The 14,948-nt window shown below is 36.4% G+C and overlaps 1 protein-coding gene and 1 long non-coding RNA gene across 2 annotated transcripts in view; one reads left to right on the forward strand and one right to left on the reverse strand.

Moving 5' to 3' along the window:
• nid2a (nidogen 2a (osteonidogen)) overlaps positions 1-14,948 on the forward strand; it is a 51,173-nt gene that overhangs the window by 15,412 nt on the left and 20,813 nt on the right. The window contains exons 13-17 of the mRNA XM_077583758.1: positions 7-207; positions 286-516; positions 12,744-12,890; positions 14,147-14,275; positions 14,708-14,830. Coding sequence (XP_077439884.1) covers positions 7-207; positions 286-516; positions 12,744-12,890; positions 14,147-14,275; positions 14,708-14,830 — 831 coding nt within the window. The remainder of the gene's footprint in view (positions 1-6; positions 208-285; positions 517-12,743; positions 12,891-14,146; positions 14,276-14,707; positions 14,831-14,948) is intronic.
• LOC144062411 (uncharacterized) lies at positions 815-8,603 on the reverse strand. The gene is made up of 2 exons (XR_013296396.1): positions 7,801-8,603; positions 815-4,542 (listed from the first exon to the last, which is right to left on the reverse strand). It is a non-coding gene; the product is annotated as an uncharacterized LOC144062411 (long non-coding RNA).

The raw sequence follows: 14,948 nt of genomic DNA on the forward strand, positions 1-14,948 counted from the left end.
TCCCAGGGGCTGAGTTCACTCGGCACGCCGAACTGGTCTTTTACCCTGGCAACCAGCGGCTGTCAATCAAGCAGACAGGACGAGGCCTCGATGAGAACAACCACTTCACTGTGGACACTGTCCTCAGCGGCAGTGTACCTTTCCTACCTCCCGCTGCTGAAGTGACCATGGAGCCTTTTAAGGAGACATACCATTACTACCCTTCACGTAACCACGATGACCACTGAAGTCACCTGCCTCTAAGGTGTACCGTTTGCTTAAAAGCACTTGTGTTTTTGTTTCCAGTTGCCACCTCGAGCTCCGTGAGAGAGTTCACCGTGGTCTCACCGGACCGAGTATCCGAATCCTTCTCGTTCCAGCTGAAACAGAACATCACCTTCCGTGACTGTCGACACGACAGTCGGGCTGTGCCTGTGGAGACCCTGCAGATCACCATGGAGAGAGTGTTTGTGATGTACGTGAAGGAGGAGCGCATCCTGAGATACGCAATCACCAACAAGATCAGCCCAGTCGGAGGTTAGTGGACACGAAAATGACAAATTGTTATGAATGAATTTTTTTTTTTTTACCTAATCCTTTTAAGTTGGCTGCATTTTTTAAACTTACCATATAATTTTGAAAATCAGATGATGAGTTCTGGAGAAATTTAGTTTAGTTTTTTTAGTATTCGAAAAAAAAGGCCTTTATGGGTAGTGTTTTTGTGTGATATCACCTATAAAAAAATATTTCCAAAAAACACCTTCATAACTATGAAGGAAACAAAAATGACAAAAATAATAAATAAGTAAATTAATTAATTAAAATTGAAAATAAAAACAGATATAAAAGATATAATTCGAAATTTAAATACAATAAAATACAATTCAAATACAGTAAAATAAATATAAATGGCAATAAACAATAAATAAATACATACATACATACATATATATAAAAAAAAAAATCAAAAACAAGATTCAAAAAGTAAAAATAAATGTGGGAATAAATATATAAATAGAATTAAATGTAAATTTACAAATAAAAACGCTCTGCTCTCATATTTGTTTATTTCATGCTGCAGACGCTGTCAGCTTGAAATCAAGCGTCATGAAATGTTATTCAAATGAAGGGGCGGTCTTAAGGGTGTCTTGGGTTGAACTATTCGCCTATTGGTTGATCAACATGTCAGTCTATGTCGGGCTCTGCCCGTTCCACAGCAAGGGAGAATTTACACACACAAAAGAAACACTCAAATGCCGGCCGCTTGTCACATTGCTAGTTGGAGTTGGTGGTTAGTGTTACTGATTCAAGTTAGCAGGTGAAAGATTAAGAGGTATTTTGTCCTCCTTGCGTGTTCAAATATGAGGGTGAGTTGTTGTAAGAAAAATACATTCTTTGCAAAAATGATTTTTAATCAAACAAGAGATCTCTTGGAACATTCAACACTCAGGTACATCACTTAAGAACGTGGAATTTCTGAGCGTCAGAATGTGTTCCCTCTTTCGGGTTGCAGACGCTATATATAGTTTCTTAAAATCCGCCCCTCTGATTATTTCGGCCAGTACTTTTCCAAAGGAGGTGGCAAGACGAAGTCTAATGTAAACAAACGTTCAGGGGCAAATTTGGTGCATAAACTGGGACATAGTTGAAGGGTCTGACTTCCCCAAAACAATATCTCGCAAAACAACCCGAACTGGACATAACTGATAGAGACAATAATGTATGTGTATGTGTATTATTTCAAAACGAATTCTGTTTTCATTGGTGAGATGTGCGTGTATTTAAAACAACGAATTTCTGGCCCAATCAGTGTCTAGGCAGACTGTGAGAGCCAAATGTGTTTTGGCAAAGAAGTGCGGAGAAGGAACTTTTTAGACAAAACAACGTCGTTCAAGCTTAAGGTTAGAGCATACGAGGTCAACATCATGTGCCCTGCTGAGACACAAGATTTCTAATTCAAAGGTTAATATGGAAAATTAAAATGTTCATATGTGTAACAATAGTTGGTATATAAATTTAGGTATTAAAAATGTTATTATATCTTTCAGTCCGCCCTTTGGGCTTACGTAAACACTAACTAAGCCCAACAACTAAATATTTAAACATTTTTACCAAAGGATTCCCACGGGATCTTCATCATCATAATAGCAGGTGCAACACAGGAAGAAGAAAAACACCCTTTTAACAAGAGAGGACGCCCGTCATATGTCAAACAGTGTGATTCATCAGAAGATATTTTGTTTTTTCAGTTTTTTGTGTTTTTTCGGTTTTTCAGCAAAATAAGCATATCACATATAAAGACAGTGGGTTATGATTATGTCAAAAAATTGTAGCGGGGGATTTCAGGAAATTGGCATGGCAGTTAAGGATTAAAAGGAGTGTCATTGTGTATGTGCAATTCGGGACGCGATTGAAGACTTGTCGTCGTTTGGGCTAGGGAGGTTTTGTTGCTTGCGTTTTGTTGTTGTTTTTTTTTTTTCAAACAGAGTCCTTCAGCTCTGCGTTTGGCTGGCAACCTGTCCAGGTTGCACCTTGTCTCCTGCCCGAAGCCAGTTGGGATCGGCTTCAGCACCCCCACAATCATTGTGAGGACAAGCGGTCAGGGGAATGGATGGATGAATCCTTTAGCCCACATCTACTGCCAGAGATGTAGGAATTCATCGAATTGGGGTTTGTTTCCTGAAAGTGTGGCTCATTTTTTTTTTTTTTTGCAACGCCGGGGAAAAGGGACACATTACTCCTATTTCCATTGGGTAATGCTCAGCTCGTTAGCTGACACTGGAAGCAGCAGTCGACTGGTTTCTCTGTTGACTCCCCCTGGTGGCTCGAGCAGTTGGTCAGGTGGCTCGAGCAGTGGTCTCTCTGAAGGTAATGGTTGAGTAGGAAGTGGACCCGGCAGGTCTGAAGGCCGGATGTTGAACGAACCAGGTGTCGGCGTCATTGGACTGATTGACCCCTCCATCACCTCAGGTCTGAGTGCAGGACATTTTTATTAGTCACTAATAAACATTTTATTCACATCCCTTCTTCTGAGAGAGAGCATTTTGGTAGTGTTATTAGTTAGGGGTTAGTAAATTTTTAGTAAAGTTCTGCAGGCCCGTCCTGTGGAAAAAATTCTGTATGTTGTGACATTCAATTATGATCCAGCCTTTGGCTGGTTTTTTAATGACCTAAGCACATTGATTGCAAGGAAAATAAAGATATTTTTTAGCCAGTTCAAATCTGACAAGGCCAATCCTGTTTACAAAATATGATTATTAAAATATGTTATTATAATACTTATTGTTATAGATATAGCATGTCAAATGTGCTTCCGGCCATTAAACAAATGCAACTTTCGCCTCAATAATAAAATCAAAAAATAACAACTTCCCCCAGGGCCCCAGGGATTAATAAAAATAGAAATGGAACATATTCACCTTAATTTGTCGTCTCTGCCGAAACTTACTCCTTCTCCATGGTCCAAAAAATTCCCCAAGGTCCTCCTATAAAATTCGTTCTCACGGACTATCTCTAATTATCATATTAAGACTAACTTTTAATTTTATATTTATTTTTTATTTCGCAATGACATACCCAGACCAACTAATAATTCCCCCTTCTGAAAAAGATCGCTTTAGAGAATTTTTCAGACTAATATATAAAGTTTTGCAGTACCTAAATTTAGCTTGTGTATTTATTTTAAAAAGAGGGGAAAAAGTTTATATTTAACCAGTAAATTCAACAATGCATCCCAAGCCAGTGTTTAAATTTGAAAAGAGAATTTGGGAAAATATCAAAAGACCAAGTTTTAAAAAATAAAATATAATAATTAAGGTTCAAATAAATTATATCTTATCTATATTCATATTAGCTGTTTTCAATTTCTGAAACTTTAAATTTACCAATATTATCTTTTGTACTTTAAAATATTGTAGCTTAACCAATAAATTTAACAAAAAATCAAATATTATCAATACATAAAGTTGCCCTTAGTTTTAATATTACCATTAAGCTTACTAGTCCCCCTGTTTGATGTTTGTCCAAAAAACTGACTGTTTTAAAATAGCAAAATAAACAAATCAGATCAAATCAAAAATAGACATCAAAAAGTTTTTAAAATATAAAAAATTTGTATATATAAAATGTTGTCAATCAATTAGTTAAATTTACCAAATGTTTTACTGTAAATGTTATAACCCTACCCATGTCAAAATATAGATTTCAGTGCAAACAGTCAGCGTCAAATCATATGGCCCGGTATCAGCAATTCAAAGAGAGCATTGTTTGTTGGGTGTGGCCTTCGTATGGCATAGTTCTTTCGTAGGACAGTTCTGGACGCAGGAACGCTTTGAAGACGCTTGTGCAGAATATTTGGAGCAGTTTCATAGGACAGTTCATTTGGCAGTGGAGCAGTTTTTCTTTTTTCACATTTGTATATGATGGCACAGTCTTTGTGGCAATAGTCGGCAGGAATCTCCGCCCTTCCATCTGGCGTTAGCAGGCTGCAGGTGTAGTCAGGTATGGCGGCATCTTTTTCCACCGCCCTGCTGGTGGTGGTGACAGGTGGCAGTTGCAGTTTCTCTGTCCCGCCAGTTGACTTTTATTATGAAATACTGACCCCGACCATCAATTTTTCAGCCGACCATTCCCACCTAAAATCTCATCAACATCCAGGCCATAATATGTCAGTAAAATCAAAATCTGTCTTTATTTCAAAGAGATGAGAAAAAATAATAATTCTTTGAGGGGAGAAAAAAAAAAAAAAAATAATAATTTTTTTTAAAAAAATATTTCCTTAGAGGGAGAAAAGAAAAAAAAAAATAAAATAAAAAAAAAAAAAATAAAAAAATAAAATAAAATAAAAATAATTAAACAATAAAGTTCATACTTTAAAATAATTGCTAATTATATGTCAATATTTGTTATGGTTGTCAATATTCAATTAGTGTGTTTTGCATATCTTCATAAATAACATTTAGGATGAGATTAGGATAGATATACCTTAACAATTTACAAATATAATTCCGAATCAATTAATAAGTGTGGTAGCTTTCAATTAATATTTTCACAAAACGTCTAATCAGCTTTTTAGTCAAACATCAAAACAAAAATTAACTTAATTACATCGCACCTGATGAATATATCAAAAGTGTCATTCTTCCAGACGACCCCCCCATGGACTCCAAATCTAAATGGGACTCAAGCAAAAGACATAGTTAATATTACATTTGGGAGAGATAAAAATTATTTTATAATGGGAAAAGAAACAAAAACAAACAAACAATCATCTATATAAAAATTATTCCACATTAGTCATGCTGTCCAAGTTATTCGTTATTGGTTATTATTATTATCATCATTAAAATAAAATAAAGAATAGAGACTAAACTGTTTGATGTCATTGAGGTTTACAAGCAATTGTTAATATGGGTTTTTTCAAAAAAAAAATTAATAAAATAAAAAAAAATAAAAAATAAAAAAAAAAATTGGCTTTCGGCATTTGTAATTTGGAGACATCTAGTGGTTTTAGGTATGTCATTACATCTATAATTCTTAAAGGGTGACATCTCGCTCTAAATACACTTTAAAATACAAGTTATATAATGCCGCTGAATTATTTAAGCAGACCCTTAAATTCACCATTTTAGCATAAAAATCTTATTAATCTTACCGTCTAATTAATTCACCCTGCTTAGCGCATTTTAAACGGTTTAATTTGTTCTATCACATAAATTTATATCATACAGTTATTTTATTTGCAAAGCAACATTTCAGTATTCATCATTTTTTCAATACACTTTTCTTAAAGATACGTCCGGGACTCTCCTCTATATAAAATTACATACACTCATAACATTATTAACGGGCGGTCGCCGTGTACGCACATTCAAAGTTAAATTGCCGTCATTAAAACCATCGAACAAATGCCATATCTTATTAGAATAAACTAACCTTTTTCACAATATAATCAAGTCCCGTCGTTCAATATTAATTACATTTTAAGTCATTATTTAAACGGTATGTTTAATCCGGAAGCTTTAATTCCGACTAGCGGAAGTGATATCAGGTTAAATCATTTAGTCTTATATCATTATTTAAAGTTATATAAATGGTTATAACTTCACAAAAATACCTAAAGCTAGTATTCTAGCATTATTCATCATCATCTTATCCAAAAACACACGATTATGTGTCGTTTTTATTCCACTCGTAAACGTGTTCTTTTATCTCGTATTTTTACGTCGAACGCCCGCGGCGCAAGCCTCAACGTCCCCCATCAATAAAATTAACTTACTGTAGCTTATAACGGCGCCATAAGATTTATTCCACCGCAATCGTATATCCATTTTATCAGTTTTTCAAACCACGGACTGGGCATTTCTCCGATCGCAACTGCGCATGTGCTCGCAACTCCCTGTCGCCTCATGACAACCATTTTTGTAGTTCTCAAACAGTGTTTTCTTTCTATTAATTATTGCCCGTATTTTATAGCTTATTATATTATATTATATTATATTATATTGTAGCTAAGTCGTATTAATATTTCTAAATACAGTGACGTCTCACTTATAACAAAATTAGTCAACAACATATCTCATCGCGGTCCCTTTAAGATTTTACCGTGACGTTAGAGTTTCTTCACTGATCAGACGGCATACACACAACGGACAGACAAGACATGTCGTTTTGTACGACATATCAACACATAAATATCCGGATGTCAACTGCGCTACCCCAGCTTCAACAGTTTCTTTGTCTTTGAATTTTAATCACGAATATTCAATAGACCTATTGGCTTGATCTAAAGCGTCGTATCAAATATGCTTTAGTCAGCCCGACTTCCACGAGTTGAGTCAATACATCTTATCTCTTATATCTTGTCTAAAAATGTCAATATCCAATTATTCATAGACCTATCGATTAATCTTAAAACGGCGTACTAAATCCGTCTTATGTCAATCTGACTTCCTATAAGTTGAGTCCTTTGTCCCTAGAAAATGAAGCAGTCGATCCTCCCGCAGCTTTAATCGGCAACACTTATTCAAGGATCTTTGTTATCTAATTACCCAAGAATCTATTACTCATAAAAACAAAGTGTTTGTCTCTCCCGCGCATCAGGCAGGGATCAAGACAAAGATGCTTTTTGAGCCGACTTCTCTCAACTTAAATATGTATGGACGTAAAACCAATGCCCACACATCTAACGCTGGTAAAAGAATAATGCTTCTCCAGCTGACTTACTCTCATATACACAGACTTCAAATCAATTATCTACGTATCTATCGTCTGTAAAAACAAAATTGTAAAGACAAAATGTTTCCCAGACTGACTTACTCTCAACTTCATCTTATATCTCTTATCTCATATACATAGACTTCAAATCAATTATCTACGTATCTATCGTCTGTAAAAACAAATTTGTAAAGACAAAATGTTTCCCAGACTGACTTACTAGCGATCGTTATATCTCTTATCTCATATACATAGACTTCAAATCAATTATCTACGTATCTATCGTCTGTAAAAACAAATTTGTAAAGACAAAATGTTTCCCAGACTGACTTACTAGCGATCGTTATTAATCTTTATAACTCCAAAAAGATCGCATATCATCTGCGCATTTCCGCATACACTACCACGTCACCACGTGTATAGTTCAAACACCGTGGTAAAATCCGAAATCTGGGACTTTCACGTCCAAGCAAACGATTTCAAAATTCATCACTATTTTTCTTACACAGACTCCAGCCTCAAAATAATTTTACACGACGAATTTACCAGCCGCCGCGCCCTGAAACAGACAGAATTCCTAAAACGTGGATTCATTTGTCCACTTACCTTAATTATTATGTGGCCGTAGAATTCTGCCCGTCCCTGAACGCCCCGCTGGAAACTGTCGAAACGTCGGTGGTCGCCAATTGGAAGATTAAGAGGTATTTTGTCCTCCTTGCGTGTTCAAATATGAGGGTGAGTTGTTGTAAGAAAAATACATTCTTTGCAAAAATGATTTTTAATCAAACAAGAGATCTCTTGGAACATTCAACACTCAGGTACATCACTTAAGAACGTGGAATTTCTGAGCGTCAGAATGTGTTCCCTCTTTCGGGTTGCAGACGCTATATATAGTTTCTTAAAATCCGCCCCTCTGATTATTTCGGCCAGTACTTTTCCAAAGGAGGTGGCAAGACGAAGTCTAATGTAAACAAACGTTCAGGGGCAAATTTGGTGCATAAACTGGGACATAGTTGAAGGGTCTGACTTCCCCAAAACAATATCTCGCAAAACAACCCGAACTGGACATAACTGATAGAGACAATAATGTATGTGTATGTGTATTATTTCAAAACGAATTCTGTTTTCATTGGTGAGATGTGCGTGTATTTAAAACAACGAATTTCTGGCCCAATCAGTGTCTAGGCAGACTGTGAGAGCCAAATGTGTTTTGGCAAAGAAGTGCGGAGAAGGAACTTTTTAGACAAAACAACGTCGTTCAAGCTTAAGGTTAGAGCATACGAGGTCAACATCATGTGCCCTGCTGAGACACAAGATTTCTAATTCAAAGGTTAATATGGAAAATTAAAATGTTCATATGTGTAACAATAGTTGGTATATAAATTTAGGTATTAAAAATGTTATTATATCTTTCACAGGTTAGTTCCTAGTTTAGCCTGTTGTTGTGAAACACAAATGTGATTTGTCCTTGTCTTAATTTGTCTTGCCTGTTGAATTAGCGATTATTCTGGCACCTTGTCTGCAGCAGAAAAACGCCCCATATCATACAAATGTTGTCGAAATTTTGCAACAATAAGTCAATCAGAGCTGATAATAAAAACAGCGAGACTTTCAACAGATGACAAGCACACCAAGTCTTTGTCATTTTGATGTCACATTGATTATAAAGGTTATGAAGAAACACACATGCACAGGCCTGCAAGCACACACAAACACACTTATACACTCAAAGCACAGCTGGAATAGCTTTTGGGGATCAGGGGTTTTGTAAACATGGGCTAAGTGCTGTGTGTGTGCGTGTGTGTGTGTGTCCATGTGTGTGACTGTGTACGTGCGCGTGCATGGCGGGGTCTCACACTCTGGGAAATAATACCCTATCCAATGACAGATTTTAAGGAAGGGGGTGGGTTGCCGGGCAGAATAGCTTCCCTGTGATGTCATGAGAATCACTTGACTGACTTGAATGGCACTCAATAGAGCACAGGCCTCCTCCGAGGACAAAAAAATGTAATCTGGATCAGTACCATATTTTACACTCTCATACTGTGGATTATGAAGGGGAAAATGAGAAATTCTTCATTCTTTATATATACACAGTATAATCATATGTTGCAAAACAACGTTGATGAAAATGCACTGTAGCTATCAGTGCAAATGTAGACTGACTCTAAAAGACTGTATGGAGGAATTTATTTATCAAATGGGAAAATGTCAACTTTGGTGTGGGCCAGCAGTGTGCAGTCTTTACAAGATTTATACGTCTCGGTCTCTCAGTCAGACAGGACCAGCTGCAGCACATCCACATGCTTTCCACAAGTTTTGTTTTGTTTTTTTTCCAATTTATTGGGTTTATACAATCAAAGCTGTTCATCAGTCAGTTAACTTATCAGTACAAATCTTTGAGGGTGTAGCGCAATTTAAATTCAAACTTTAGTCTGTGCTGACTTTGCTAACTTAAAGTTAAGAATCTTGTTCTGTAAGTGCCATTAGTCAAACTTGTTCAGTTGCGTGTGTCCAAATCAGGGCCATGTTGCTGTTGCTGTTGTATTTCTCAACTATGACTGCTGTAAAAAATAAAAATAAAAAAAAAGTTTTGTAAACTTGACACATCACAGAGCAGAGTGTTGTTAACAATTCTGCAAAGTTTGACTGGTTAAAACAATCCCAAATGAAAATTCAAAAATGCATCATCTTAATGTCTCCATTGGACAGAATATATCCCACCAGGTGGTCGTGAGTCTTTCCTCGCTGCGATAAGAGCCACAATACTTGGGCCGAGTACTGATAACTAAGTAACTTGCAATTGCGCCAGAAAACCAGTCGCTCAAGTTCTGATATAGTGGAAATGCGTCTATTGGTACCATTTTAGTCACGACTAAAAAAAAATCAGGAAAACTGAAATGGTGATAAACAGTTAAATACTGTACTATGTATCGCCATAATTCAGTACTAGTACTAGTTGTCTTTGCACTTTTTCAGCAGTCATCTTCAAACCTGAATGATATATTTAAAAACAAATGTCAGAATTCACTTGACAGGCTCTTTAATAATCCACCCCCCTTTTGTGTCTGTCCAAATTCACGTAACCCTCTCATGTCCGCATTTGGCACGTGCCTTGATTAAACGCAAGCATCAAGCTCTGGCCTCGGGAGATGGAAGCAATCTGGACTAAACGTCATTGTCTGTGTGCAGGGGATTTTCTGTCTGTGTACCAACCATGTCTGACTCACTTTACTGTGAATGCTGAGTACTATGCGGTTAAATGTGGAAATGTAATGCTGTTGTAAAGTGATTCTCAGTGTGGTACGTGTAACGATCACTGTCTAAGTTCAGTTAAGCTGTATTTAGCTTTGAAGGTCAATATATTTGAATTTAATTGACAATTTCTTATGTTCAGTTTTTAATTTAATTTATATGTGAGGATACATTTTAATTGAATAATTACTCATTCACTGCCATTGACGGCTACAGACGTCAAAAATTCATTTGAACTATTTCTATTAGTTTTACACTTTTGCCCACTTTTATCAACAAAAGTATGCAAACCTAGAATTATTTTTTTTGCATTAGAACAGACATAAAATTTGTGAACAATCGTGAGTTAACTAGTGAAGTCATGCGATTAATTACGTTTAAAAATTGTAATCGCCCCTATTTTTTTATATTTTTTTCTTTAAAAAAACATTTTTTTTTTATTAAAAAAGAAAAGATTATTAAAAATTAGAGGCATCAGACGATTAAAATTTGCAATCGTAATTAATCGCATGACTTCACTAGTTAACTCACGATTAATCGCAAATTTTATATCTGTTCTAAATGTGAAAAAAATATCTAGGTTTTCTTACTCTAGTTAACAAAAATGGAAAAAAAGTTAAATTGATAGCTAAAATGAACTTTTGACATCTATAGCTGTCAATGGCAGTGAATGAGTTAATAAAGTTCAGTTCTATATTTTAAATTTGGTTATGATGGTGGCACTAAAGGACTAAATTGTTTGTTTTTTAAATATGTGGTACTTCAGTAAAAGGTTTGAGAACCACTGGTGGGTGTAGTGTATCATAAAAAAAAAAAATCTTCTTCTTGAACTTGTTTGGGAAATATAAGCTATTGTTTTTTTGTTTTTTTTACTTTTTTTTTTCTTAGTGGTTCCGAAAATATTGTATTTTTTGTGGAAGAAGAAGAAACAAAAAAAACTGCCAGTGCATCCAAAACACTAAGTAAGCATCCAGTCCGATTTTGCTTTGATTTGATCCATATACTAGCAGCACATGACATCCATTTACACCAGTTAATCAGGCTAAGATGGGATCCAGAAACCCAGAAAATTCATCTATTCAGCATTTCAGCTTAGTGACCACCTCTCTTGGCATTCACATTGGCGCTATAAAACTTGTGCCTTGTATTTGTAATGTTGAACTTGTGTGCCAATTGGTAGTTGAGACGTAGAAAACATTTCATGTTGTAACACATGGTCAATGCGAGGTCATGGTGGAGGGAACCTTTCACACACATCCGCTCACTCATCATACTGTGTGTGTTCGTGTGTGTGTGTGTGTGCCGCTTGACTGTGTGTGTCTAACTTCAACCATGTGTTGAATATTGGGAACACGAAGGAAGTCACTTCCTGAAAGAAAGCCATCCTGTGGGAATTGGTCTGACGTGTTTACTTAGCCTTGTTTCTGTAATCATTCTAAGTACTTAACACTAAATAGTCCAAAGGTCAACCCAATGTGAATTTAGCACTTTTACGGGGTCCCTTCCCCAGCCAATAAGATTTGTTATCACATACGGCACTACAATTGTCTTAATGGAGCCCCTCAACTTTCACAAGATGGAGCACAGTAACAGTGGATATGGAGTGGCGTATTCAGTGAATGATGGTGATTATATAAAAATCTGCGAAAAGGTGTCGTCCCAAAATACAAATGCTAAACTGTAAATACAATGGTACCTTGAGAAACAAGTAGTATAACGACACTCGGAGGCATATATTCTTTATCCTTTGCGAAGAACGACTAATATTATTGCTCTTTAGTGAGTAGCTGAGGCCATCTCCAACTACAGTATACCAATTTGTCTCTATTACCAAGGTCCATTGAATTGAAGCAAAAAAGTTGTATTTATTTAAAATCTATTTCGATATATGATTACTGTATGTTTTTTTAAAGTATAATATCACAGAGTGCTGTTTTATTGTTTTAGTCTTTAATGGATTAATGGCATTTTTGAGGAATGATGATTTGAGTCCAGAGCGTGGTCACGAAACGAATTGATCTCATATCTCAAGACACCACTATACGCAAGGTTCAGTACAACATCAAACTAGGTTTTCTCCAGTGATACGTTTGTTATCAATTTAAATCTAACATACATCTTTTATATCATTCAACCAAAAGGTCAGTTTTTGGTTAGTTAACATTTCCCTCATTTAAGAAGCAGTCCCCTGAATCTCATCATTGTCAATTCACTCATAAAAACAAAAGAAAAACCTAAATCAACACATTTTGTTGTTGATTTACAAACAATACGTTTTTCTTGTTTTGCTTCAGCGGGCTTGACAGCACCAGAGTTGGTGAACCCGTGCTATGATGGAAGCCACGACTGTGACACGACTGCCCAGTGTGTTCCACTGCAGGACAAGGCTTTCCAGTGCAAATGTGGAACTGGTTTCAGAGGGGATGGACACAACTGTTACGGTACTTAACTCCTGTGCATCTCCCATTCATATTTCTTCATGGGCAATGGCCATACACAAGTACTCACACTTTTTACCTCAGTAAAGTTGCTAATTGGTAAAAAAGATTGGTAGAAGTAGAAATACTGATTCAATCCTTTGACTTAAGTAAAGGTCAAAATGAGAGATGTTTGATAACATTTTTTTCCCCAGAAAGATATCAATACGAGTACTGTACTCTTCAGTATTCACCGATACCGATATCATAAGTGCTTTTGATAAATACAATTTCCGCCCCAAAAAGCAATGACATAATTGTAAAGAAACACCCATTGGTCCCAATATAGCATTTTTCCTTAAAATTGTATGAAATTAATTGCAATTTTCTATTATTCAAATTTATTATTTCTAGTTCCTGATCGTAAAATGGCTACAAGAGGGCAGCTGATACTGGTATTGGCTGCCTTTGCGAGTACAGATACCTAAAAAATATCTGGTATTGGTACTCGCCCGTCCCTAGTAAATAAAAATATATGTATATAGACTATGAAATTTACCGGTAAGTACAAAAATAAAAATATATTTTTTATTATTTACTGTCAATTATATACAATGCATGTTTTAACTTGGCACAATGAAAAAAACATCTTTGCGCACGAAATTGTTTAGTTTTTTTTTTTTTTAACTTACTTTGCAACAATAAAAATTTCACATCCGGTGACTTCTCTCTATTAACATCATCCGCCGAGGTTAAAACAAAGTAACAAGCCTACTTTGACAAAGTAAAGCGTGGAATTATAGACATCTGATTTCAACCGTAGTAAGAACAAGTAATCAGAAAAATAAACTCAAGTAAAGTACAGCTAATGCTTGCACTCCCCACGACAGCACACCAAACATGCACAGACAGTTCAAGGCGCTGCGGCAAAGTTTTCAACATCCAGCGTGTATGGAAGGAATCATCACTCCCTCTTCTCCTCCTCCGTGTCTGTCCCCCCTCCTTATGTTTAATGATCTAATTAACAGGGACTTCCATTGCTTTCAGCTTGTCCGTGGCCTGTCATTAGCCCAGCATTATCTGCGTGTCCCCTGCTGACAGCGCTAGGAAAGCCCCAGGCTCTGCCTCGGTTCCCATGGATGGGCCTCAGTGTCTTTCCATGACCGCATAATCACAATGTCTTGTGCAGTACTAAGAATGCAGCCTTGGCTCCAGGTGTTTGCACTCACATATGGACAGGCATGTTCTTCAGTTGACATGTTCTCTTTGTCTCTGGTTAGATGTCGATGAGTGTGCAGAGGGCTTGTCCACATGTGGAGCTCATTCGCACTGCATCAATTTTTATGGTAGCCATCGCTGCCAGTGCCAGAGCGGCTATGAATTTGGCTTTGACGGACGTACATGTGTGGGTGAGTTGTGAGGTACAACATACGGTATGCTGAAGATTGGAGTCTTCATGTGTATTGACCTTTAGGATTTAGTCACTGGCGTTTAAATTAGTTACAATATTAATGTCTTGGAATTGTAGTGTATTGTAGGACAACATGATCATCATAATAGCCCTACTTTTCTGTGAATTTTCGCTGTTTTTCATTGAATCAATTAAACTTAAATTGTTATGATTTTTTTTTTCTTTTATGAACACTTTTTTTTTTCTTTTATGAACACTTTTTTTTTATTGGTTCAAATGTACAAAGGCCAATACAGCTCTTGATTAGATCAAGCTCTCCAGAAGAAGAAGAAACAAAAAAAAAGATCAGGCATGTCTATCCAGTACCTGTTAGAACACATTTACAAATATTAATGACAGTGTTCCTCTACCTATGACTGCGCGTCTTTAGATACGGACGAGTGCAGGTCCTCTCCATGCCACACCGATGCAAGATGCACCAACAGCCTAGGCTCCTTCCATTGTCAGTGTCAAAATGGTTTCCATGGAGATGGTTTCCTCTGCTCCCAACAAGGTCAGTGATCTTGCCCTGAGTATGTGTCTCTGTGTATTTACGGTATTTACATGTAGGCTAATACAAATGAAGATGGGACGTTGTGTAAAATGTAAAAAAAAAACTATACAATAATTTG

This window comes from Vanacampus margaritifer, chromosome 1 (genome assembly GCF_051991255.1).
Source record: "Vanacampus margaritifer isolate UIUO_Vmar chromosome 1, RoL_Vmar_1.0, whole genome shotgun sequence".
NCBI classification, from domain to species: Eukaryota; Metazoa; Chordata; class Actinopteri; order Syngnathiformes; family Syngnathidae; genus Vanacampus; species Vanacampus margaritifer.